Genomic DNA, 27381 nt, shown 5'->3' on the forward strand with positions numbered 1-27381 from the left:
TTGGCGTTCCCGCTCGAAACTGGTTTCTTCTCCGAGGTGAAATCTGTGGCGACATCTTCAACGTCTGCACGGAAAGTCTTGGTACCTAACGGGATGTACCCGCCGCCGTAGCGCGTAGTGTCGAATTGGATATCTTCAGTCAACGCTACTCGACACTTGCGGTACCGAACCGCAGCGATAACAGGTGATAACCTCGGCGTCAGGTCTGAGGTGTTCTTCACCAACTCAGCCCACTTTTTTTTTTCATCCTCTCGGATCTGTTCCATAATTGGTTATATAGTAGTATTACTATATAACCCTATGTAACCAATTATGGAAAAGATCCGAGAGGATAAGAAGAAAAGTGGCTGAGTTGATGGCGTTGATGGAGAATGCTTCATGTAACCCGTTGAGCTAGTTAATGCCAGTTACAATTACGTCCGTGGTTTTAATACAATATTCGCATATTCATTTTCGTCACGTACGGTGTTTGGACACTATCCGCGCAATTGTCACCCGCATATTACTTTTTAATAGGAATGTTGATCAGGGGTGGATCTGGGGTCGTCGCTTGCAGAAATAAATGATATTTATAAGGAGTCCGTAAGTTCAATCGTTTCTCGTGCATTACTATTGTCAGTCTTTAGGGGTCTGCGAGTAAGCTGAAATTCTTCGGGTTGGTTCGCGTAAAATTTTGGGTACTCGGAAATTTCGGACTACCCGAAGATTTCGTGATTGTCGAAAAACCCGACTCGATGTAAACTCGACCCGAACCCGGGTTGGAGTAAACTATCAGTCTTAATACCTAATATTAATCATGGGGACACAGGTATATCTTATGGCGGCTTAGGGCGTCCGTTATTTTGGTCATTTTAAAATAAATATAAATATCCGATGTTTTTTAATTATTTGTTTTTTCATAAACTAAAATAGACTGAACAAATCAACGTTATGCTTGAGAACAATGTTTATACTTCCGAGTGAACCAAGAAATAAAAAAAATACATATATCGAATCTCAAAATTGTCTTATATTCCACAAAACCATAGTTCAGTCGGTATTACGATACGCGATACATCGTTGAATTCTTACCTTGGATGAATATGCTTAAGAAATATTGTCCTGCAGTACGGAACGCACATATCGTGTCAGGAATCGTAATAAATGATAGACTGAAGTGAACTCCTCAAGAAAAAGCCGTCAACTGTTATAAACAACACGCGCAACAATTGAAGATCGCGCTCGAGTGCGCAGCAATGCCACGCGCAGGGTGAGCAAATAGCTTGCGGCGCCGCGAACTTTGAACCGAATTTTCGTTACTGTGTGAATATTTGTTGATATATCTTCTGAACCGCTGCAACGCCCACTACGAAATTTTCAGACAAACTTTCGCATTGAAGAAGGCACGCTGCGTATAAATTGTAGCGCATACGATTGGGGCACGTTACACTTACGAATAATTTGCACGCATTTTGTATTACAACCTACACTGAAGCGGGGTATGAAAAATCCGATAAAACACTCTCGAGAAGTTCACAAGAGAACCTAAAATTTTTGTGAAGGAACTTTTTTCAAATGTCGTTTAGGTTTTAAGCTACATAGGCGCGAAAAATCAAAACATTGTTGAAATCAATTTATTGGATGAGTTGTGAAGAAATCATGTGTCGAAAATATCTGAAAAAATTCAAAGTTCATCCTTTCAATATTTACTTTGATTGTGTGAAAGGGCAATCAGAATGGGTCAGGGAAACCGACTTTCGAATTTGACGTAGAATACTCCCTATATAATAAAATTATGTCATATCTTCAGATGATTGTACATTTACTTAGTAATGTATCCATCCAGTGTATGACGTTACAAGAATCTAAGTATCTATCACCATTGAATCCAATAATATTGAAATCGAATAAATAAGTTAGTGAAACAGTGAGAAATTAAAGTTTTTGAGCCAAATGGTTGCTTGGATTCAGTGCAGTAACAAATTTTTTGCGCGTGCTGGAGCTACCTTTACTCCGGATGATAATTTTGCGAAATTGATCATTGCTATTATGGCCGGAGATAATACACATTGCTTTAGTACGAAATCTTCATTTTTGTAAAAGGTGAATGTATTTCACAAAATAAACTGCTTAATAAAGTACAACACCAAACAAGGTCTACTCATAATAATTACACGTCGTTCCGAGTTATAATGAGTGTTTTTTTCGTCAATTAATGTAAAAAAGGTGATTCTTCCGGCCGTATACGATGACTCCCAAAACTAAGCCACGGCTCGACTGCTGCAATTGCCAGCACAGACATTATCCAAACACAGAATGCCAAGAAAGGAAATGCTGTTACTCCATACCTATAGGCAATAACAAATTATTCAAATCGATTTTGTCCTGAGTAAACAGGTACGAGGATTGAAGTGCTTTGAAAATGAATCGAGCTGAATAGAACTCAAAATTCGTCAGATTTGAATGATTAACCAGTGCCCGAATTTTAGCAAACTTGAATTTTCTAGCGCTAACGTGACGATACAATTTCAGGAAAAATTCTTATTTCGCATCTCTGATTTTGCCCTGACATCCAGGATTTCTCTGACTAGTGGTAACCATGTTACCATATGTGCACTTGTTATAAATGAGAAAAAAAAAAACACTAGAGAATCATTATTGTGTTACCTCTGAATGGAAAGGTGCAATTAAAATTGAAGTTTTACTAAACAAGTTGATCTCCTTCATTTTGTGTTTTTGTCTTCCACTCTTACTAAGAGCACAAAACAGTTACGGACATTTGTTGACGTGTTTTGAAACCCAACTTAAACCATGTATAACAGAAATGGATAGTGGCGGTACTTAATTAGGCAGAAAACATCCTCTCGTCTGGTTCGAATAGTGTACTATATTACGTAGAAGTGAACTCACCCAAAGATCCATGATATGAATATTCCTAGGCAAGCAAATGATAGAAAACTGTGACTAGCAATAGCTCGAAGACTCAGCCGAGGATGAATGTGTATTTCTTCACTAGATGAAAATCCAGCAATTGATTTTTTTGGCAAGCGCTTCACCACCGTTGGCGGTTGTAATAATCGCCTTGTCAAACGACCAATAATATCTCGTCTGTTGTATGCGGCGTTCAACTCCTGCTGGTACTAGAAGTACATTACAATCTTTACTTTGAATCAACAGACCACTCTTCGTGATAAGGGGAATCACAAGAGACCAAATAAATTATATCCCTAATTGATAGAAATGGTTTTTCCACACGACAAATCCTAACCCGATTAAAGCATTGTTTCGAATTGTGTGTAAATATCAGATATCCTATAACTGTTAAAAGTTTCTCCAAGATACTTTTCATTTTTTGAACTACTCAATTTTTTGCGACACTAATTTTGTCTTTTTTTAAAACTGTACTTGGAGGTGTAGAGTTGCACAAGAATATTGAACACATGATTATTAATATAAAATCTGGCACTCAATTTCAATATCATGTTACTGACACAAATTTCAACATCTGTTCTGCTAACCCTGTTGTAGACAGGGGTCAGGACACTCGTGTCTGAGTATTCAATGTTGGCCTAATTTTGGCATTTCTCACATGTAAAGGTCACAAGTAAAGGTAAGTCAGAAAAGAGGAGTTCATCCCTCTTTTGAAACAGTCAGACGAGGTCAACAAACTGCAGGGTCAAGTACTAAAGACAATGTATTTAGTAAGAACTACATTGCTAATCCTTGTAAGTGGGTATGTCATCTATGAAGTGAGGCAAAGAAATACTTGGGTCATTGTAAGCATAGTGTTGTGCGCAGCTGGTCAATACGTTATATCGCCAGTAGTATGGAAGAATATGACATCTCAGATTGTGAAAGAAAAACATAACATTTCAATTTTTGAAAGAATAGCGTGACATTTCGACCGAGGTCAAATTTTTCATTGATAAGGCATCGGAATTTTGGGTGCATGAATTACACTAAGCATTTTCTCCAATAGATTGAATAACTGTTTCAATCATTTACTCATTTATTTAGCCCTCATAATGAGGTCGATTTTATGTGAAAGTTTCTGACCATTCTGTAAGCCCAATGTAAGGTTCTGTGTGAATATCATTCCAATTCCAGAATGTATATAATTTTTGTCTTCATTTGATAAATTGAAAAATTCAATGAAATTAACATATTAAAATTGAAGAATATTTGTTTGTTCGATTTTATGCGAGTTTCTGACTCCTCATTATGAACGCTAAATAAATGAGTTCTTCTCTCAATTTGAGATGTCACATTCTTCCATACTGCCATCGATATATGCATGCCCGCTTGCTCTTATTGAATGGCATGCTCATAACGAGCAAAATCTGCACCGCGGACTGGGAGTGTGATACTGTTTGCACTGTAATATTTATGATGTTTTCGCGATTCCAACTAGCAGCATAGATCTTACTGGATGTATAATTCCAAAAACGTAAAATACAGCATGGTCATATAGTGACGCCAATACAATGAAAGAGCAATGCAGGAGTGGAAAAAGATCAAAGGTAGTAAATCTGGTGTAATGGCAGCATTAGATACGTATATAATCAATACGCTGATACGCCAGGTTTACTAGACGTGTTGCTGCCTGTAATGAGCTTGCTCTTTAAATTCATCGAGGTGACATTGAAAAAGCCTTGTTCGAGTATCCCTAGTGAATCATGGCTGTTAAATCTCTGGCGTACTTGATCATGAAGTTTCGTGAGAATGGAAGAAATCAGTGGAGGTTACTAAAAAGCTACGTTTTTTGAAGCTCTAAATTTTTACATAATTATGAAGTTTTGTGAAATTAATTAGGACTACCGAGGTCTTGCCAAAACTAATTCGATCATTGATCTGGAAAATCCATCCTTCTAAGCGTTGAATCGTACCAGCCTATTAAATATTTTCGTTTTTGTGCTTAATACCTATGTTCAAAAGTTTGTGAGTTGCAAAAGTATATAATGAGAGCTCATCATAGGTCGCAGTCAGTAAGCCAGTGAAAAAATTTTCAATCAAATCGGAAATAGTGATGAACATGATCCGTTCGAGTAGAGGTGGATTGAACCATGTATAAGTATTACATCTTACCTTTGTGTTAATGTAGTTACACAATTGAAAGAATAATCTGACCAGAAACGCGCATTCGTGGGTTCTTACAGGTTGTAATTCAGGGTCTCCCATATACTCGATATATCGGCAATTTTGCCTCCGCTCTTGGATTTGTAAATAAACTCCAGGTCTACTGGAGTCTAAACTGAGATCCATCTAAATAAAAGCATTATTAGAGATGCAGTGAATCACGTAAATAAAATTAGACGGAACTGATTTGAAACAAAAGAATTTGTAAAACGGAGTGAAAACTCCTCAGAGCAAACTATACCAATCATTGGTGCACGTAAATAAAAAATTCTATCCAATCGCATTCTCATTTAAAAATACATGGCAATATAAATATCAAGTTTCATAAGGATTTCACCTCTGATTGATTGCAGATTGAAGTTGACAATATGCTATCACGATACTCTTGATCAGGTGCTATAGCAAGTTTAGGAATGTCTTCAGGTTTTATCTGTAATGTTCAAAACCATTAATACTGCAACTAACTAAATAGCAGGTATATACTATTTTGTGGTAGAGGTAAGTACCCTCAACGGTTTAACGTTATAGGCATTATTACTTGAAATATGTCCATAAGCTGCTGCTGAGCGTTCGCAAGAAATCCTGGTACTCGTCGCCTTTCTTCTAAACTAATATCATCGGATGAATAGTCATCGCCATAGAAAAATTCCCACACCATTAATATGAATCTTCTACTCGTTCTCCTTTTTTCTAATGCATCTACTAAACTTGTTGCTGTTAAGTGTGCTTGTTTTATTGTACTTAAAAATTGAAGGACCTGTAATAGACGGATAAAATATTTAATTAAATAAAACTTCACCAAATACATTCACCTTCAAACCGTTGGACCATCTATTCATTTGAAATTTCAGCTTTGATAAATTGCACAATGCAATCAAAAGTAAAAAATCACAAATTAAAATGTACCTGAGAAATTGTAGCTGGTGAAAACATAGGCACGTATTGATAAGTGGGCCCTTCTAATTCTAGGATCTGTTGACGTACAGCCGCTGACCATTGGTTTGTTGAAACTTTTCCCCTAGTCAGTCTGGCGTCATCCATAGATGCTTCTACTTCAAATAACATTCTTGCTAATTTTGGCTGGGCAAGTACCTTGATCAGAAAAGAAAGAAGAAATAAGAAAAGAAGACTTTCATTGGCATATGAACATATAAAGCTCAGTGCAGGTGGTAAAATCAGGAGAACATCCCATCTTCCGATTCCCCGATTGACCAACAATAAGAGTCACATGATTTTTATTACAGACATAAGCAGTACCAAAGTATAAAAAAAAACATTGTTTTCTATGACATCTAATTTTAATCTGGTGTACTTAGATTCTAATAAGAAACAATCGCAAAGAGAAGTGCATAAGTACGCAAGTCCAATAACATCCATCTGGTATTATAAACTAACAAGAAGTAAAATGGAATCGTATAAATATATGCCAGCTGTGGAGCATTCGTCCTGTAGGGTCTATTCTAGTTATAAAAACACACCAATTGTTTATAAAAGAAAACGTTTATAAAAATGATAATCACCTTCGTCACTCTAAATAGCATTAGAGCATTCTTAGGGGCAACAAGATCCGTTCTCATAAAACGCGGTTGGAGTTGTTGATAGATTGCTGTGTATGCCAAGAGATTACTCGCAACAAAAGAGAGCCACCTTGTTTCATCAATAATTTTCCCTCTCTCTTCTTCTTGAACGTTTCTTCAAATAACACATGACATTACACTGAGTTTTACAAGTTTTTCACAGAATATGACTTATAGAGTAACTCAAATGAGAGTGAGAACACAAAGCTAACAATTATTATCTTGCGCAGTATGGTTTTAAATGTGGTTGCACCAAGGTGGGAACAAGTATTTAATGCAGTAATCCTTATTCAGATAAAAGAAACTGCAGTTAGCAGAATAATGAAAGATCTTTGGAAAGCATGTCATAATTGAATTTTTAACAATTTAAGAACATGTCGATATGAAAAAGATTTTAATTCAAGTATACCGTTGCCATCAAATCAAACAATAAAATTTCTCTATCAGATCTTGCAGAAGAATGTTCACACAGTTAGGTAAACAGCGTGTACGCTGACTTTTCAGTCAATTTGGTCGAACGAAAAGCTTCATAAAAATACCCAAAATATCTAAACCAATTAGAAAGAGGTACATTTAGTATTTTCACTCTCATCTGAGCCGTCACAGACACTAATTGTAAGCAGTATATTTTGTGGTGATATGCATTGTGATTTGTTTTACCAACCTAACACTGATGTAACTTGGCCCAGGAACATATCTCCATGGTTGAATGAAGCTCAGCCAAGCCTCGAGAATTAGTCTAAAAGAGCTGTCCAAGGGCCAGTGATGAATTGCTTTGCGTAAGAATATGTATATTTTTCCTTGTACTGATGGAAGTATGACTCTGTACATTTAATCATCACATATAGGTTACTCAATCATCAAAATTTGCTGTAACTACTGGTTAAACAATATACATGGAAAAAACGGTTTTTTAATTTGGAAAAAAATTGTGTATGGGTTTATTGATACAGCGAAAAGAGTGTCAAGTTAATACTGAAAATTAAGATGGCAATCGACATGAGTAAGTCGGTCAGGAATTATGACGACTACTTGCTCTTCCAATTTCCAAACCAGTTCCGTGTGTTATTCCCTGTATCGAAATAGTAGTTTTTCTATACTTTAGTACATGCTAAATTCAGATTAACATTACCTTTTCAATTCATCCATCGCGCTTGTATCTCCAATTGCACTGTTGGCAAATTCGTGTAACGTCTTTATGAATCCGCGTACCAACCGAATGTGTTCACCAGAATGAATACTATGCTAAAATATGGACCAGAAAAAAATATGCCAGAGTATGAATTTTTTCTGACCGCAAGCAATGCAAAGTCTGCTTTAGTAGGTTTTTTTCACTACCTAGTGTTACAAATTTGGAATACACATTTTGTTGAGTTTTAAAATTGAAAAAGTCAAAAATTATCTCACTTTCCACCTATCGTTCTTGATAAAAGCGTCGATGTACAAGTTTGTCATACAAGGCTTTATTGTAAAAGGTAATATAAAAATATTATACAATACTGTTCTTTATTACTACAATTGGAAGTATATATTTATTTAGATGTTTCTGATGCAGACCGTACAGGATTGTACTTACATTGATCGTGATGATTGGAAAGATGACTTACCCTATAAGGCATCGTGCCTGGAATATGTGTGGCATGATAGTGCGACAACTCCTGTTCTTCGGTATATTCTAACCAAAAATCCAAAAATACTTGAACCACTGTTTCGCTTCTCCATACTTGTGGCAAACATTGTTGCTGCGGTACTCCTGCCATTGGACTTGTGAGTCCCGGTGATAATATGGATGTCCGTAAAAGTCTTGGAGTTTGCAACCTGTAAAATTAACTACAAGTGACCAACTTGTATGGTTGAATATCATTCATGGCCGACTTCACTGGCCACTCGTGCATTCAGTCGCTACCCTTGCGTAAAACCGTATTTTATGCACTAGTTGCATAATATACTATTGTCAAATTATATTTCGTTAACATACAACTATATTTTGTATCATGTATCATATATTTTATACTTATACTCACAGTTATTATCATTTAAATTTATCCAAAGCTTAAAAAAATTATGGGACTTATTTATATGAAAAAAAAAGTATAGTAAACGATTCCCTGACTTTCCACAAAAAACCCTGACATTTGCCTGACTATCCGAGATTTTCATAATTCCGTGACATTTCCAGGTTTTTCAGAATTGCCTGACCAGTAGCCACCCTGATAGTTTTTTTTAAAAGAAAAGCCATGAACCGCTTCACGACATACCTTTTAGAGTCGGGAGATTGCATCAGTTTTCTCGGTGGAGTTTTAACATATGGTCCAATAATTGGTTGGACAGGTGAATTATCTCTGGGCAGAAAATGATCGAGATATGTATGTGCGAGTTGTACATATATTGTCTCCCAATTCACCCATACGTTATCTTCTTGATGAAGTTGCAGCCATGGATTGGTCAAGTGATGAGCAAAATAAAAGATATAATACTCGAAGGGATATGTGATTCTTAAGGAAATAAATATAATTTTCGAAAAGAAGGACTGGACGTGAATAATAAGTTACGGTGCAAAAATTATCATCATATTTGTAAAAGGATACTCATGAACAAAGCACTGGGAAGCCGCGTAGCTTGGTCGACTCTTATTTTATCGGAATAAAATGGTGGAATTACGCCATCCTCCAACATTAGCCGTATCTTTGACTGTAAAAAAGTGATGGAAACAGATTATAAAATAAACAACTTCTGACCAACACATTTTTCCACCTAAATACATCCTAATTCGTATTACATACCAGAGCAGACCATATGTCTGTACCAGTAAAAGAACACTGTTTAGTAAGGGCAAGAAACTATGTATAATTAACCGTAGAACGTATGTATCGTTTTTTCTATATTTTAACGCATGAGCAGGGTAGTTTACAATTTGCATAATCTGAAGGATGGCTGGGGTAGTTCAGTACCCCGCACATGTGTTCTAGAGTTATAACGCTTTATAAAGAAAGTTAAGGCTTATGACTAGATGACAAAATAGTTTGCTCTTTGTCCTCTCTAAATTTGCAAGTGTCGATATTTCTTGCAATTGAATTCTGAAAACAAAACATTTCAGGCTCGATCACGAATAATAATCCTTATTTGAACTAAGCCTTGATGTTTGACCTTTCAAGTGTGTAGTGTGGAATGACACTTCGTATGAAGAACGTAACATAATTATAGCGCTGTTAATATTCGCATGATGGAGTGACTGAATGCGAGTCATGGCTATAACACAAAAATGATTTGGGGTCTAACAAAGTTACGTTTTACTCCGATTCTAACTTTGCGAAGGCATCAGATTTCAGCAGTATATGCTTTTGTTTTATATAGCAACAAAGTAGTATAATTTAAAAAACTCTAACAACGTCATAACGTAAGCTGAACTTGTTCAGAACTTTAAAGTGTATCTTTAGCGTGATTCGCATTGTCACTTTACTGCGCACGTTTAAAGAAAACATACCGGTAAATATGAGAGAGGAAATTTGTACTTCAAATAACAGTCTGGAAGGAGTTTATAGCACAAGGAGAATATTGGACCTTGTGGACCCAAAAATGCACACATCATTTCATATTCCGGTTGATGTCTTTTTAGATTGATTGAATGCAGTCCCCATCCTACATTGTCTGTGACACCAAATATCGAATCGACTAGCACAGGAAACACATGTTGGAGATCTGTCGTACTGGATTCATCTATCAGTGCAGCAATTTCTCTGCACCTCTGGACGAGTGGCAAATTCAAATATGTTTGCAATCGAACCTGTAAATTAAATATTCAATGTTCAGTAAAATCTGAAATAGTTATTTATTTGAATACATTATTTAAGGACATTTGAGTCAAGAATAGCAAGTTGCGGTCTAATAGAACTGCTGCACGTAAAATTGGATAGACACGATATCAATTGATCATAAATTTTTTTGCTGTTCGGGAGAATGAAAATCCTAAATAATAAAGATTTACCAAACATTTCAATGAACACTACTGAGAGTCAATAGAAATAGGTAGAGGTTAATCAGTGTGATTTGAGAACTATTCGATGAACATTTAAATATTGGGTATGTACATTACCATTACAAAATCTGCGGGCGTAGTCATTTTTCAGTATTTAAAAGAACGCGTACCACTTTAAAATATGTTTAATTATAAAGGTTTAATGAAAGCTCTCGTCCATAATACGCGCCAGACACATTCCCCTTAAATTCCTAGCTTGCAAGGTGACGGTTTGTGTAGCTCGTTGAGAATGCTACCAGATTAGACTCTGCATCGTCTGGCTGGATTTTCACGGGCGTCAAATTGACGCTCCCGTGAAAAAGGATACCGACGCAACGACAAAATACCGAATGAAACCTGTACGCATGCCATATAATATTCTCCAAGGCCATATGGTGTGGCATCCGGAACGGCACATTCCGATAGCTACAGAAGTTAGACACTAAATTCTATAGTCAAAATGCAGCTAGACCAGTTTCCACTCTAGATAACGCCACTCTCTGTCAGTGAATCGCGAAAGTCGAGAATTTTCATTCAATAAAAAAAAATTGGTAGGTGTTTTGACAATAGAACGTCTTGCGGGATTATAACCGTCCGTTAGCAGAAAGTATCTTCATTTATGGTATCGTATCATAAATTACAGTGTCTGTAGCTGGCCAAGCCCGCTGATAAGGAATAAAACTATGATTGACCTCACAGTGAAAACACTCGATTCTCGAAATCACAACTTTTCCCTTGAGGATAATGTAAGTATTCGTGTGTTTCACGCATATTACTATTAGATGGACTCTCTCGGTTAAATGTAATTCACGCTGATCGCTTTTACCCCGAACTACCGGCTGACATTATTTATAATTAAATTTCTTTTATTGAATATTTTTGCGTAACGCTGCGCCCGTTCGATTTCCACTCACGAACAGTAGTTGGAATTTGCTACAGACAGGCATGATAATCTTTATTACTCGCGATTCTTAACCTGACACTTCCTACACTGGTCTACATCGTATGACGCAAATGAAGTACATAAAACCACCAACACTTGCCCATTCCGATTATAATTACTCACGCTACCTTGCTCAGACTAAAATAATTTTTACAAAAGATGTATGCTGTCGTATAATTGAAAAAAATGTAAACCAAACACGAATGATTTGTCATTCAAATGCATATGGGACATTCCCATATTTCATATCGAATCGACCAGTCTCAACTTCGGCCATTTTCATTTCGATCCATTTTTTATAACTCTTTTCCGATTAGAAAACTTAAAAACAAATATTACGGTTTTGGTCGGTCAATAAATTTCTTATTGGTTATGCATTTTTTGATGTACAATTTTTATTGAAAAAACCAGATGTAACACCTTGTTCGTTCTTTATCAATCTTTTATAATATGCAATATACATGACAAACACTTAGATTGATTCAGATACGATCCATATCCCTAGAAATTCTAGCGACATGTTTTGCTCTTCATATAAATGAATTTAGCAAGTGAGGTGGAACCATTTCTTCAACTCCGGAGTATGATAATCGAAGTCTTGCAGACTACGTAATGTCATTTTCTTTTGGTATAAAAGTTCCAAATAGAAAACTTTTATGCTATGTCCAGAAATGGAATTTTTTTTTTTTACCAGCGTTTTTAGAGAGTTTGTAAGTTTGTCCCAAACTAATTTGCAATAAATGTAACAAGTACAGATCTTTATTTTGACATTAGTGGCATCTAGGGCTTTGTTGGTGGTAAGAGACAATACTGAAGTTCCTTAGTCTAGACTTCTTGTCGAACGTAAGTTGTCCGATGGTCACCGTGTAGCAAACTTGTTTGCAAAATATTTTTCCGACATTTATGATTTCACATCTTTAGTGAAATATGAGCATTACACTGACTCATTTTTGGCTAATCCTGCGTTTAGTATATCTAGTGTAAAAGCCAGTTTAATGATAATGATTGCGGATAACTCGTGTCCTGACCCAGATTGGGTTCATCTATTGTTTGTCGATAATTGCAAGTTTATGATCACTCTACCATTATTTATAAATTGTAGTTAATAACTTGGTAAAGAAATTTTTCCAGTTGTATGGAAAACCAGTTTTTTTTTTGGCCGAACGAAAGCTATCAGCTGCAGTTGTGCACCGGATCAGCATGAGTTTATGACTAATAAGTCTATTGTTATTAATCTGGCAATTCTAACTAAGGACATTATAGATGACTTTGCCAATAAAATCAGACTGCCTGCATTTGTATGGACATGGTCAAGACCTTTGATAAGGTGAATCACAAATGGCTCATTAGTAAACTTTATGCCTATAGCATTGTTGATACTGTCCTGGTGTAATTTAAATCATACCTTGTGGGTCAGTGTCAAATAGTAAAGGCTAAATTTTTTAGCTACCATTACCTCCTATTATTCAACAGGATTATTATTTTGTTTTATTTGGGGTCAGAAATGCTTTGACGATTATGTATTAATTTATTTAACACCATTATGTTCTTAAAGTGTATAAATGGAATAGTCGCGTTAATGCAAATAAATAACTTAAAACAGTGACAAGAACTTCAGACTTTTGGTATTAAAGCAAATTTCCAAATGAAATAACTTCTTGTACCATACAATTTCACAATAAGATAAATACATTTAACGATGTTATTTTACCAAGGTAAAAAATGCTGATTTCACAGGTAATAAATAAAAATTTGCATAATGTATTGGGAATGTGATTGTATTTTTACAATTCCATTATCACATACAATATTGATTTATAATATTCACAGTATACTTGCTCCAGAAAGAAAGAAATTATTGATGACAAAAATACTTGCTCTAGATTCTCAGATACATTAGACTAGATCTAGATGCAAAATAGTTTTAATTCCAGATGTAGCTTAAGACTTGATTATTTCGAGGTAGAATTCGAGATTGCAAAACAATTGTGCGGTAGTCTTACAGTAGTCTTAAAGTAAAGACAATAAGAATAATTAAAGCTGACATATTGCTAAAAATTCCAATTCTCGGACTTCGCTTCATAAAGTTTGATTAATGATGAACAAGTTGCTATATTTTATTTATCTGATAGGAATTATATATCATAAGATTCAATGATTTTAGCATTTATCTACTAATCAAAATAGTGAATTGTTGAAAATTTGTAGATTGATAACTCGTGGACAAGAAACTTTAGAAACATTTCTTACAAAGTTAGAAAAAAAATATAGGTCAAACAAAGAATGGTTAGGGCCTGAATGAAGCAAATCCATTTATCACGAAATGCCCCATATACATTCCAATCATATAATTTGTTGTTTTAACAGAATCGTGAAACCTAAAATTAGACTGAGCAATCTCACTAAAAATATGATCCAACAAACGATATTCACTAGTGACTAAATAAGTTGATTAAAATTTTCATTCTCACAGGTCACAGTACGACAATTCAAAGAACAGATAGCTGAATCTGTAGCAGTGCCAGCAGATTCGCAGCGGTTGATTTACTGCGGTCGAGTGTTGCAGGATGAAAAGAAGCTTGTTGATTATGGTTAGAGAGTGACAACCTGCTATCTGCAACTAATTCGTAGCAATTTGCTATCTAGTTGAAAATCTGCGTAAGATATTGGAGGATTTTATTGAATGTGTATTGAAAACTGATAGAACACGATAATTAAATCTTCTTTTTGACGAGACTAGAGTTTACGTAAACCTTAAGGTATCGACAAATTGAGTGAAAATCACTATTTTGCAGCTTTAGCCAGACTTTAGAAGAGTTACGTTGGCAATCTTTGTATATACTTTGCTATATTAGGGTTTATTTTCATTACAAACAATTCTGAAGTTGCAAAATAGTATTTTTCCTGGAAAACTCTACTCATGCATCAACATTACAAACTTCAACCTTGTTCTTCTATCATATTTTATCTTGTTCTATTGTGTTTTTCATCCAATTCTATAATATTCTGCAACATCTTATCAAGTTTTTAACCAAGGATTTGTTCCCTGTTAATAAAGTTGAAAACTATTTCTTGAAACAGATGTCCATGGAAAAGTTATTCACTTGGTGCAACGAGCACCACCGCAATCAAGTCATCGAGGTAACAGTACTGGACTAGGCCAAGATCAGGGGCAAAGTCATGGACAGGGACAAGGACAAGTCGGTAATTCCCACAGACAACCATTCTTTCGTCATGCTCGTGGACAAGTACACTTTCCTGGAATTGACGGGAATGCGATGTACTTGGGAGCTATGTCATTTCCAGGTGACGCCGAAGGTCAAGGTAGAATCTGATTTGTTTTGAAAGTTTGTGTATAGCACTAGAAACCGAGTTTTTTTCGTGTGTAAACTCTCCGAGAATTTAAATTCAGCTAATTTAACCCCACTTTGACTTAATTGTTATTCGGCCTTGGATTTAGCGTATGTCTTAAACACCTACACATGTAAACGGTTTTCGTGATTATTCGTAATAATCATACTGTTTAAAACAATTCTTGTTGCCGTTTTCTTCACATTGGTATACATGCTGACTAATTTTGTGATCGGTCAGAGGAGTTGGGGTCTTTTGGAATAATTTAGTTGCATTCATTTTCGAGATCTGTTTAAAAGAACCATTTACGGTGAAGGACAAAAGTATTCGCACAGAGGATAAATTTAAATAACATATGTAACATAACATAGTTTTTTTTAATTAACTACTTTATGCAAACGTATGCTGTTTCATTTTATGCCTGAACACTAACGTAAACAAACATATAGAAGTAGCCTTGTTATCTTATGCTGTGTAGACAAGTCACCCTTATGGCAAGGAAAAAAGTATTCATAGACTATATGTACGAATATTTTTGTACCTCACTGTATTTATGTGATACAAAACACTCGTGAGTTGCATGTATGGATCCTATGATATTTAGAAATTAGTTTGAAAAAATTTCTTTTGATTAGTTTGCTATTTGGTAAATCATGTATAATGGTTTCTATATGATGCCACTATTAATACTGTCGTGTGTACTTTCTTTCAGCCAATCCTAGGGGTCAGCCATGCACCAGAGAGACTGTTTTATTCTCAGTTGCCCAGAAAATGTTGGGGCAAGCTGGTTCTACAATGCGCCAACTCGATCAGCTATCCTCCCAATCTAATACGAATCAAAATTCTGCATCGACATCTTCTCAAGAACCCCAACAAGAACAAAGACTAGAACAAGAACAGAGCCAGGAAGAAAGACAGGACCAGCACCAAGAACCGGAACTGGAACTGGAACAGGAACAGGAACCAGAACAGGAACTTGAACCGGATAATGAATTTGAACATGACCATGATGAGTGAGTGTTGTTTATTTGATAATGCTTACGTTTATTATAATGTATTGGGTGTCTTTTATGAAGCTTGGCACAGTGACAGTCAAACATTGTTTTATTATTGTTGATATTTTTTATAGGGGCAGTTTTGAGATTGAAGGAGGAACTACTGGTGGAGGTGGTCTTGCTCAAGCAGCATCTGCTGCCATAAACGCTGCTCTCTCTGCTGCAGGACTTTCCACAGCAGCACTTAGCAGTCTAACTCTTCTTGGAGGCCAAAGTGACGGTTCCAATCCTACAGTCATACATGCTCACATACAAAGTAATATACATATCGGAATGACACAACTTAATAATAGTCCCGTAATAGTCTGAAATTTTGAATTTCATGAGGTATTCCATGCCAACTGACCAATGATTTCCCTTCAACATTTTGATTTCGTTTATAATTTTTCACACGGTTGTCCTAGCTCTGAAAAACACACCTGAATTATTTCAGATTTTTTTCTCCAATCATTTTAGTTTTTTTTTATGAATTCCCAAAATTTAAGGCAGAAAGATATTATTTATTTTCTCGGAAAAATTCTCCAAAATTCTTCAATCAGAGACGAACATTTTAGGCCATATCCAAAAGTGGAAACTATTCTTCTTATATTTATTTCACTAATTTGAAGATTTATTTTCTTTCGTATATTTGTAAAATTCGGTATTTTGATTCGTAATTATTCATTTTTATGCACCAAGTGGATGTGAAATTATGCATATCGTACGCCCAAAATCGAACTGTAACAACTCAAAAAATCTCGTTTCTTTAAAACTACCATAAAAACTCGTGCAGTACCGATTATACTTTTATTTGAAAACAAATTCATGAGCATACTCTTTTCCAGATGTTACGGTTTTATTGTAGACGTGCGAATATATATTGATGTGTTCATAGTTACATATATATCGCGATAGATATATTATTTTCTCGACGTACATTATTATACATATATATCCACGTAAATATATGTATAAATTCACATCCGGTGATGCAAAAAAAAAAATTGATCATTTTCAATAAAAATAAAGAATTCAGAAAAATTATTTTTCTAAACTAGTTCCTTTTAACCTCTTGTACAATTTCAATACGATTTTCATGCAAAGTGTGTGGAATATGAACCCAATCTTTTATTGCAACTGCATAAATGTTTGAATATCATGAAAAACTGTTGCTTAATTTTTTCCATCTACTGTCCATTACAAAATACAGGGAATAACGCAGAACTTGGGGAATCAACAACAGCATCTAATTCAAACGACATTAGTCAATCTGAACATTCACAGTCAGTGGAACCGCAACAACCAACATCGTCCCAACCTCAGGGTCAAGAAGATGTACAGCAGCAGCAGCAACAGAGTACTCCAGCAGATTCTCCTAATGTTCATAGTGAACGTCGCCAACATTCAGAGTGAGTATATTACGTAATTTAACTAACCATTTTGGAGGGTAATCGAGTATGTTTAGTTTTATCTATGAAAGAATGTTTCAAAAACATGTTTTTGTCGAAAATTAAAAGATGATGTTTTACAAAGGTATTCTTTTAAGTCAATGTTCCTAAGTTGAGTTCAATACCAATATGAAACACTCCAGTGATATTTATTTTTAACACAGAATCGCTGGCAGTCCAAGGAATCAATTGATACGATTAATATCAGCAATATCACATTCACATGATCGTCTCCGACCATACTTGCAACGCTACCAGAGTATATTGGCCAGTAATTTCTCAGTGAGTATACTCATATATTTCCTATGGCTAACATTTTAGTACTAAAACACAATATGACGAACCCCATTACGTTATGATATTTAAATAGATGTGAATTCCGAAAAGTGTTTTTCATATTTCTTGGAAAAAACAGAAAATAGGACAGGTCTCCAACATTGACTGTCGATGCTAATTCTGAAATACTGAAACACCAAAACTTGAATTAGATACTTTTTCGCTAAAACTTAGCCTGCAAAAATCATTTATACATGTATTCAAAAGAAACGGATATGGCTTGCTTATAATGGAGCCTTCCTTGCTGTGCTGCACTGAGATAAGTGGATATATTGAATTTGCAGTTTGTGCATACACCTCGGTTTTTAACTTTTTACAGTCAAAATTTAAGTTTCTTCTGGTTACCATTGGTTTCATTGACATTTTGCCGAAACTAGAAATCCTTACTAAAAATCTTTATCTAATTTTTAGGAGAGAACAGCCGAAGAGAATCGTGAAGTCCAGCGTATTGCTGATGGTGTTAGTGAAAGCTTGCACTATTTAGCTCACGCAGCTCATGCGTTAAGCGATGTTATTGTAGATGTGAGTCAGCCACCTCCTGCAAATATACGTTATAGACCACTACTTGTTCAGCACTCCGCCTTACTGCAAGCAGGAATACCGATACAAGTTGAGGTACTTATGAGATAGAGATTAAAATTATGAGATAGAGATTAAATAAAACTTATTTATAGTTCTGTAAAGTACTACAGAATGTAATTGAAATTCCGAAATTATTAACGCTGTGTTCAAAGATACTGAATTTATCGCTCAATTGCTCCGCAACATATCGACTTGCCACTGAATACATATAGTGAAATATTTGTCACTCATTACTTGTCTAATCAGTTTTTGTCATCACAGGCACATATAAGCTTACATGGGCGTAATCAAAACATGAATAACAATAATGAAAACGGAACTACCCCCACACCATCTGCTGATGGAGCTCCCGCAAGTGTTGATTCAGGGGAAAATGCAGCATCGACTAATGAAACTGAAGGCAATCAAAATACACTACAACAATCAGAGACTACTAACAGGCAAGAACAGCAGCAGCAGCAACCACAACCACCACAACAACAACAACAACAACAGCAGCAGCAGCAACAGCAACAACAACAAACTTTTGGTAAATATTAACCATTATAATAATAAACCCTGTCATACTTCAAAGAGATTCCACACTTTAGCTGAAGATGATTCCAATACCTATTATATTTGCTGTGATTTTTATTACCATCCGTTAGTAAATAATTCTTTCTTGATAGCCCATTAGTTGAGTTGATTTTTTCAACTAAAAAATGTTTATTCTTTTTTTGACGAAATCTTCTGGCGCGCTTTGATCAAATTTCGTTTTCAAACCGAGTAAGTTATAACAGTCAACGTGTTTTACAGGCAATGAATATTTTTGGAGTAGCACTCATTGAAATATACTGAAACTAGAACATTTGCAGGCACCGGTTTGCTGTAGAGAAAAATGTGCCCTCACGATGACATAATCTGAACCAATATAAATAGGCAACAGAATTTTTTTACCCCATGAATATTTTATGTTTGTAGTCTTTTAGAATCTGTTAAAAGCGTTCAATACCCTCTTCTAATTTACCAAGGTTTGGAAGAAAAGTTTGGTTATTTTCATAATGCCTTACAAGTTCCATATTTTGAAGCAATGTTTACTTATCAATCAACCATTGTTCAAACAGGAACTATGTTTAACATCCCCCATAACGTTGAAGTATTGATGGAAATGGGTCCGGAAGTTGGTGGTAGCGAACAAGCTCAACAAAGTCTTAGGAATAGAAATAATAACAATAATGGGAATCCAGGTAAGCGGGGTTTTCACCAATTACCCATCAATTACCAACGCTGAGTTTCATTAACTTCACACATTAAGTTATTAATAAAAAGCATTCCAATTACGTTGTTACAGGTGGAATTAATGCAGGTATATTTCCATGGGGAGTTTCACCACCTCCTGAATTTATGCGCAGTCTAATGCAAGCAGTCGTAGGTCAAATGGCGAGAGGTGTTGCAACAGCCACAACCGTAAATGCTGCTATTCCACCAACAGGGGAATCAGCCTCAAATGCTGACGGAACGTCAACCACTGTTCCACCTGCTACAGTCGAAGGTTCTAATTCAAACCCTGCACAAAGCACCCAAGCAAGGTATGTCACCAATATTATGCTGAGCATACTTTGTGGCCGATTATTAATGCTCATACTGGTAATTTAAAAAATTTCAATCAGTATTAAATGTTTAATCAATGTCTTACCAATCTAGAGATGTAATGTCCCTAAGGTTTCTCGTGTGATGTTAAAAAGTGGAAATTATAACAAGTCGTTCTGTGCAAAACGTATTGGTATTTTTGATTCCAATAGAAATTGATATTTCACTATACTTCATTTGCCTTTGGAATAGCTTCATGGTGGCCTCATTAAGTATGGGTGGATTCAGAGGGTGTCTTAGCAGAGCCCCAATATTGTTAAAACTTGTTCGTTATTCAGTGTGAGCAAAGAATGAATATTTACTAATTTAATTCATGTAAATTCTGCAGATTTAACATATTCAAATTCGAATCTATTCTGCTTTCAAGGACTTCATGATGGTTATTCATAGACAGTTGATATCTAACAATACTGGCAATGTTGTGAAATGGAATGGGTTTCAACATTTCACGCAATCTTTACTCAGGCTAATGCTGTGTCCGTATATTTGTAGCCCAAGATTTGAATGTTGAATATAATGTTATAGGGGGAACACTGGTACGCATCCAACAACATCAACGCAAACCCGAAGCACTCCACGTCCCCATGTTTTCCACTCCAATACCCACCAATTTGGATTGGGCATGCGGCAAGGACGTAGCTTTGATCCATTGCTACCTTGCAATTCGCATCACGTGCGACGGAATCTTCCAACTGCTGCTCGTCCCAATGCTACTGCTGGTCAAAGGCAGCAAGCCAATCAGACTTTGGCTGCTACAAGTCAAAGTCAAAATGGTAATTATCAAATCAGCAGGGTGCCTACTACTCTTCGAATATCCTTAAATCTTGGAATACAAAAATTGTCCCTCGAGTCCTGATAAGATCCTGGAATAATTTGATTGAGCTTGGAAACTTTGACACACTGAAAACTTTGGCAGTTTTGATTGAAAAATGCGATATTTCATTCGTAATATGCGGTCTTCTTATGCAAAGTATAAGTTCCCACGCCTCCAGAACATGCACGTGATATCTACAGATTTGTAAGTTTTATTGGAATTGAAACTTGTGTAGCAATTATCTTTATTTAGCTGGTTAGCTTCCAGCAACTCTTTCAATTGTCAAGATTCTTGGAGTTTTTGCAACTAAAGGATGAGTGAAGAAGGTGAAGGAGAAATCTATTTTTAAACATTTTCTTGGCAATCTCATAGAATGCTTTCTCCGAATGCTGCTGACATTAAAAGATACGTCAATCGTTTATTTTAGAACACTAACAACTTTGAAATACTCAATCAGACATATTTATTTACTTAAATTGAACTTAGATAAACTCAATAATACAAACATGCTTCAACATATTATTTCACTTACTACATCTTTTTAAAATTTAGAGTATCTACTGCCTGCAAAAGCCTGGAAAACTTAGGATTCTCAAAGAATTTTCTTATAAGTGAACAAATTTTCTATGATGCTCTTTAAATGACCAACTTTGCGCTCTAAAAAATCATGATATTGAAAATTTCAGTGCGAGCATATATACCAAACATAAATGCTAAAAGTTTTAACAAAAGATAATTAGAAGAGTATGATTAGTATTTTTTCAGTAGGCTGTGACTGAGGAATTATACTTTCGATACACCTGGAAAATTAGGAAAATCATCTGGAAAAATCTGGAATCAGTCCGAAATTTTGGTCCTAGGTTTTAGCATATACTCTGTCTAATAAACATTAACAACTAAAAAATGCTGGAAACATAATTCTTCAATTGAAATCCATGACCTGGGATACAATTAGTGGGATACTGATATGAACACGACATAGTAAATTTTGTGTCAACTACATAACAACCTCATAGGGGTTACTATTTGTAATTCTTCGCATTCTACATCTTTTTTGTAACTTTGATCTAAATAATAATTTCATGTTTCAGCGCCTTGGTCCGCATCTGTGAATACCACTACACCTACACGAGAAACTAGCAGTACTGATACTAGAAATGCGACACCTGCACCGCAATCACAAGCTAACAACATGCTGCTTGGTAATCTTCTGACTCGACTTTTCAGTGGAGCAGGTGGTCAATCTGGACAAATTCAAACAGGTAGGAATAGCTACACTGTGCAGTCAAAGTGTTTAAAAATTTAATGACATTCAAAACATTTCAGATATATTCAGAATTGGGAGATTGAATAGTATTAATGATATCTGAACATTACATTCGGACTATTCTTGCTGCTTTAAGTTTGATTTCAATTATCCTTGAATTGATATACATTACAGGACCAGGGGGATGGATGCAACTGTTTACTGAAGAAATTCCAAATGTCCAGGGTTTGCTGGCCAACAGGTAAGAAATACTTTTATCATACTCGTAAGTGCAATGTTAAACTGATGAGAGTGAAGTTTGAACGCTCACTCTTGTATTAACAGCTCCAATCAAGCCGGAAGTGGGATGACGTTGATGGATTTACTAGAGAATACTCCTGGCCTTGGTGTATCCACAAATATTGGGATTATCGGACCGTTGAGAACGGACCGAGCACCTCAGGGAGAAGATCTACTCTTTGAACTTGTTGTAACACTGGTACAGTTTTTTTCATCATAGCTATAATGACCACATGACTTGCTATTCTGTGAATTAAATACCATTTTTGGTGAGCGTTGGTTTTTATACCCAGCAGTATCATATACACTCTATAGCTCGTGATCGGCAAAAAATACTTCATATTTCCCAAGCGGGTAAAAACGAGTATCATGAAAAATAATACCGTTTCGAATCAGAGTAATATTTTTTTTTAACATCAATTTTTGCTGGACAAAAATTCTCCCAAAGTATGGGATTTTCAGCTCATATTTAAGATGTGCCTCATATCACGTGACTTTCTTCAATTTAAATAACATGTAAAAAAAACATACCCATTCTAGTTTATTCGCGGGATTTTCCGAAATAATCTTGAGTATAGTCTTATATGGATATAATCGTGTGAATAGTTAAATTGTCTTAAAAAATACTTAATAGCTTCGTTTACTTCACAGTAATAAAATAGTAACAAGCATGTTAATATTTATATTCAAATAAAGTTCATCCTAAAAGTACTACACGATTATTTTCGAAAATTCCGAGAGAAAACTAGGATGAGTATATACTTTTTTTACGTGTTATTTAAATGGAAAAAAATTATATCGTACGAAACACCTCTTAGACTTGAACTAAAGATTCTATCTTTTAAGAGAATTTTTAATTTGGAAAAAGTAACGTTTACACGTTGTTCCAGGTAGGAAAAAAAAAAAATATTAATATTGCTCTAATCCGATACACTTTAACATAAAACACATGATAAGAATTACATAGAATTCCTATCTATTGTCACCAAGTCTATTGTGGACATTCAATCAATTTGAATTAATGTGATAAATGACTCACTAATTAAAGGTTCAGAACATAACACTAGAAGGATGGGAAGCTCTGCGAACAGGTCACTGGGAGCCTTTGGCCGGTGTTAGGCGTCCTGTACGCGAATTTTTCCAAAACTTCTTTGGATCAACTTCCTTATCAGGATCTGAGGAACGAGTTGTTGATCGTCTGATTATCGAGCTGCAGCCAACTCTAAACCAATTACTTATAGAGGATACAAATGCGAGAGATGGGCCCGAAATGAGAGTAGACATCCCAGCAACGATTGAAAGTCTGCTAAGACGACATTTCTTGAACATACTGCGTCTCTTATTTGAAAACGGTAATGAAGGAGATTGAAATTTGTTTATTAAACTTGAGCGAACCTCAGTATCGTAATGTATTCAAATTGGTGTTAAAATTTCAGATGTTGACGATACCCGGTTTGCGCAAGGACTTATGGCGAGTATAAAGACTTTGCAAACAGAAGCGTGTTCTGTTCTTCAATATTCTTTCCGCGGAAGACAGCTTCGTATAGAAACGGTTGCCCAACGTGTTATTGTTAGTATATTATGGTTTATCCCACATTCCATAGAGCCTTCTCCATGTCCGGAAATGTCGAGCATCATTTTATTTCACAAATTCAATATTAATCCTATAGCATTCATTCTCTTCCCATTTGTAGACAAGACTGACTGAGGGCGTTGAACCTTCTATACGTCAGTGGATTGTTAATAGCTGCGTTTTACATGTTTGTTCATACTTGGCTCGTATGACCCAACTACCTGACAATGAAGTGGTGCCTCTGCTCGTGCTTAGGAACACACCTGGACCTATTCCTACACCCGCACCAGTAGTTCAGCAACGCACAGTTCCGCCAACTCAGCCAGAGCCAGAGGTGAATAAAAAGTGAAATTAACTAGTCATGAATACTATAATTCGATTTCAGAGTGGTTATGAACCTGAGATACTATGTAAATTTGGTGACAGAGCTGTTTCTAAAGTGAAAACTTGTGACGTAGGTGCGACCAAATTGTCGAGTTCTATATAAAAACCGTTTATGTTCTGATACATTTGAAATTTGAAATTCAAGATCTAATCAAATACCATTATCTTAGCCAATGGAAACTGACCCGGTAGAGGAGAGAGTTGAAGCAGAATCTCTGGGTGCAGAAGGGGATGAAACATTCCCTGGTCATGAAGCAGTACCTCCTGTAAGTAAAGTATTTGATGGAGTAAAATGAAAAAAGTATGAAATGAGCCGATCTAATAATTCTGTAAATTTTCTTTTATCTGTGTATGATCCTGCCCCAAAATCTCAATTTCTGTGCAATATTGCTACCTTGTAGTGTGTACTAAGATATACAAACCCCACAAGTTTCACACCTTCAGCAGATACGGCTTAGAAGAAATGTAGATAAATTTTTTAAGTTTGAACTTACTGATTTTCATATTTGAACTCTTCATTGGGGGGGGGGGGTACAGCTTGGACAGTTTAAAATCATACCTATTTTTAGAATTTTGTTTTTCAAGAAAACGAAAACACTTAAAGCAATTTGAGTTCGAGGGTTTTATTATTTATAGTTTTAAAAACATTTCAGAATTTTTCATTGAAATTAATAACAAAATGGTGACATGGTGCATATGGCTGGTCCAAGCTGCACCCCCCCCCCTGCCCCTACGTATTCTCGTAGCGGCGAAAAAAATATGATTCAAAGTGTTATCGATATGGACAAATTTGATCTTGCCAACCAAAGAATCCGTTTTGGGGCATATCCTGAAAAAGCGTTTGAAAAAAACATTTTCCCCAATGTTTCCCAACTTTTATCTCGTGTTTGATATTTTCATTCTAAATCTTACAATAATTTTGCATTGATAACGCCAATTTTTCAAGAATGCTGGAAATGGAATAAAGTGAGAGCTATGATTGTTGACCCAAGATACGATCAATTATTGTAAAAAACTGCAAGCTTTCAGGTAAAAATGACACATTCGAAAAATAAAAGTAGGGAACATCGGAAAAATGCGTTGTTTAAAAGGTTCTTCGGGAAATGGGCTATAACTGATTCTATGGTCGATAAGATCAGACTTCACCATCAAAAATATCTTGATCGTATTTTTTTCCCTGTGATATCACTACCAATAGAAATTCAAGTGAGAAAGTCAATCTCTTAATGTTAAATAAAAGAGCTATGTCCGATCGAAGTCGAAGTCTCGAAATCTCACGAAATCGCGATGCATTCTTGACATTATTCACGTGCCGATTGGACGGGTAGGTTAATTGATATTCCATTCTGGACTTGGTTGTCACTGCGTGACAGTTTATACAAGGGAGGAAAGAAATTAATATCATCAAAAATTTTCTACAAGGGAACGTAGAAATTAATAACATTGACAATCAAAATAAGTACATTAAAATTGGTAGAAGAAAAATGCCATTTATACCCGATAATAATGACATTGAGAAGAACTGTTTGAATAATGACATTGAGAGTTAATCTACGTGGATTGCAGTCTATCATACGTGGTTCTTTTCACCAAGGCGATACGAGATTTTCAGAACTTGGTAGAGGGATGCAATGCACAGCTGTGACACTAATGATGTTAAAAAGTGGATGTGTTTCTCCGAAACCATAAGAACTATAGATTTGAAACTTTCGGGGTTTTTGTATCTTAGTACACACTACAAGATATCAACATTTTTTAAAGTATAAATATTTGCCCTGGGCCGTTTCCAAATGCTTAATTTGCGGATTTTTACATAAGCTATCAAATTATTCATAGGATTGGGTTCCGATCATTGCACGTGACGGAATAAGACAGCGTCGTCAGTTGCAAGTTCAAATGCAAAGCCAGGGGATGGCAGGAAGCGGTGTAGGTGGGTTTAGTGATGCTTATCTAGGCGGGATGCCCAGTAAACGGCGCAAGCTAATTGAGCAACAGAAACCAAGGATACTTTTAAGTCCTACTCCAAATCACTCTGTTGTATCGATATCAATGGAGCGTCTGGTAAGGGACAGCGTAGTACGAGCAGGAATTGAGGAAGTTGATGGTGCAGCAGCTGCTGTGGCGACGGATGCTGGTGTTCGACGAGCGTTTGGACAGGCAATAAGAGGCTGTTTGCATCAACATCCTCAAAGACAAACAACGCCAGATTTTCCGGACCCTCTGCGATTCCCAAATGCGACGAAATATTTTGCGAAACACGATGAAACTACAGAAAAATGAACTTACGCATATTAAGATTTATAAGTTAACATATTATAAGTGTAACCACTATAATTATTATTACTATCATTACCACCAACACATTGTTACTCTTATCATTGAATTGCTACTAATATTGCCCACCATCATAAATGATGATTATTGTGTTATTTGTAGTACAATCTAAATCATATTACTTTTGTTACAATATGTAATAATTATTAATATCATTGCATACAATAATAATTAATATTGAATTGTGATTATCCTTTTGGCATTAATGTACACTTTTGAGCCAATTCTGAAAGGTTTGTTTATCATGCAGGTAGTATCTTACACACTGCATTTACTTCCGTTGTGTCAACAGAGTTCAAGCCATTTCAACAGTATGGGCATACTATAGAACAAAAATAAACTAACACTAACAATAGTAGCTTAGACCGCTGTAAGCATCGTTCCCAGTAGATACTTCTACACCACGCGATCATCGGAACGCAATCTAAAGACTTGAATAGTTGTAAATGTTTAAATTCCCTAAAAAAATTGTACATTTGTACCACATTTGGCGTTAAAACCGGATCGGAATTTACTGGGAACTGACCACTTTGGTCATGACATATGGTGGCCAAAAAAGAAACCAGTTTCAGTGTGCATCTGGATAAATTATAAAGATGTGACATTCATTAAATGAAATAAAACGGTGAATTAAATTTTTTTTTAACAAATCAGCAGTGATTGTAAATAAACTGATAAGTTTTTTGTTTCAAACAGTCAA

General features: G+C 35.6%; 2 protein-coding genes across 3 annotated transcripts; one reads left to right on the forward strand and one right to left on the reverse strand.

The window, feature by feature from the left end:
• Positions 1-2066: 2066 nt before the first annotated feature.
• On the reverse strand, positions 2067-11122 carry LOC124299894 (sphingomyelin phosphodiesterase 4). The gene is made up of 14 exons (XM_046753319.1): positions 10786-11122; positions 10177-10476; positions 9281-9383; positions 8951-9179; positions 8300-8510; positions 7825-7937; positions 7357-7515; positions 6636-6807; positions 6022-6207; positions 5654-5872; positions 5453-5545; positions 5065-5241; positions 2890-3119; positions 2067-2327 (listed from the first exon to the last, which is right to left on the reverse strand). The coding sequence occupies exons 1-14, from the start codon at positions 10810-10812 to the stop codon at positions 2192-2194; spliced, it is 2355 nt and encodes a 784-aa protein (XP_046609275.1). The 5' UTR covers positions 10813-11122; the 3' UTR covers positions 2067-2191.
• A 123-nt stretch (positions 11123-11245) lies between these two features.
• Positions 11246-27381, forward strand: LOC124299893 (large proline-rich protein BAG6-like). 2 transcript variants are annotated; one of them, XM_046753317.1, is made up of 20 exons: positions 11246-11453; positions 14124-14241; positions 14732-14974; positions 15714-16014; positions 16131-16312; positions 17246-17444; positions 17648-17765; positions 18231-18434; positions 18663-18930; positions 19505-19627; positions 19732-19969; positions 20556-20803; positions 21936-22106; positions 22286-22352; positions 22436-22589; positions 23439-23742; positions 23827-23960; positions 24085-24297; positions 24518-24613; positions 26184-27381. In XM_046753317.1, exons 1-20 carry the CDS (start codon positions 11391-11393, stop codon positions 26625-26627), a joined length of 3888 nt encoding a protein of 1295 aa, XP_046609273.1. In that variant the 5' UTR covers positions 11246-11390; the 3' UTR covers positions 26628-27381. The 2 variants fall into 2 exon arrangements, with proteins under 2 accessions (XP_046609273.1, XP_046609274.1); XM_046753318.1 differs by lacking the exon at positions 19505-19627.

Source organism: Neodiprion virginianus, chromosome 3 (genome assembly GCF_021901495.1).
Source record: "Neodiprion virginianus isolate iyNeoVirg1 chromosome 3, iyNeoVirg1.1, whole genome shotgun sequence".
In the NCBI taxonomy this organism is placed as follows: domain Eukaryota; kingdom Metazoa; phylum Arthropoda; class Insecta; order Hymenoptera; family Diprionidae; genus Neodiprion; species Neodiprion virginianus.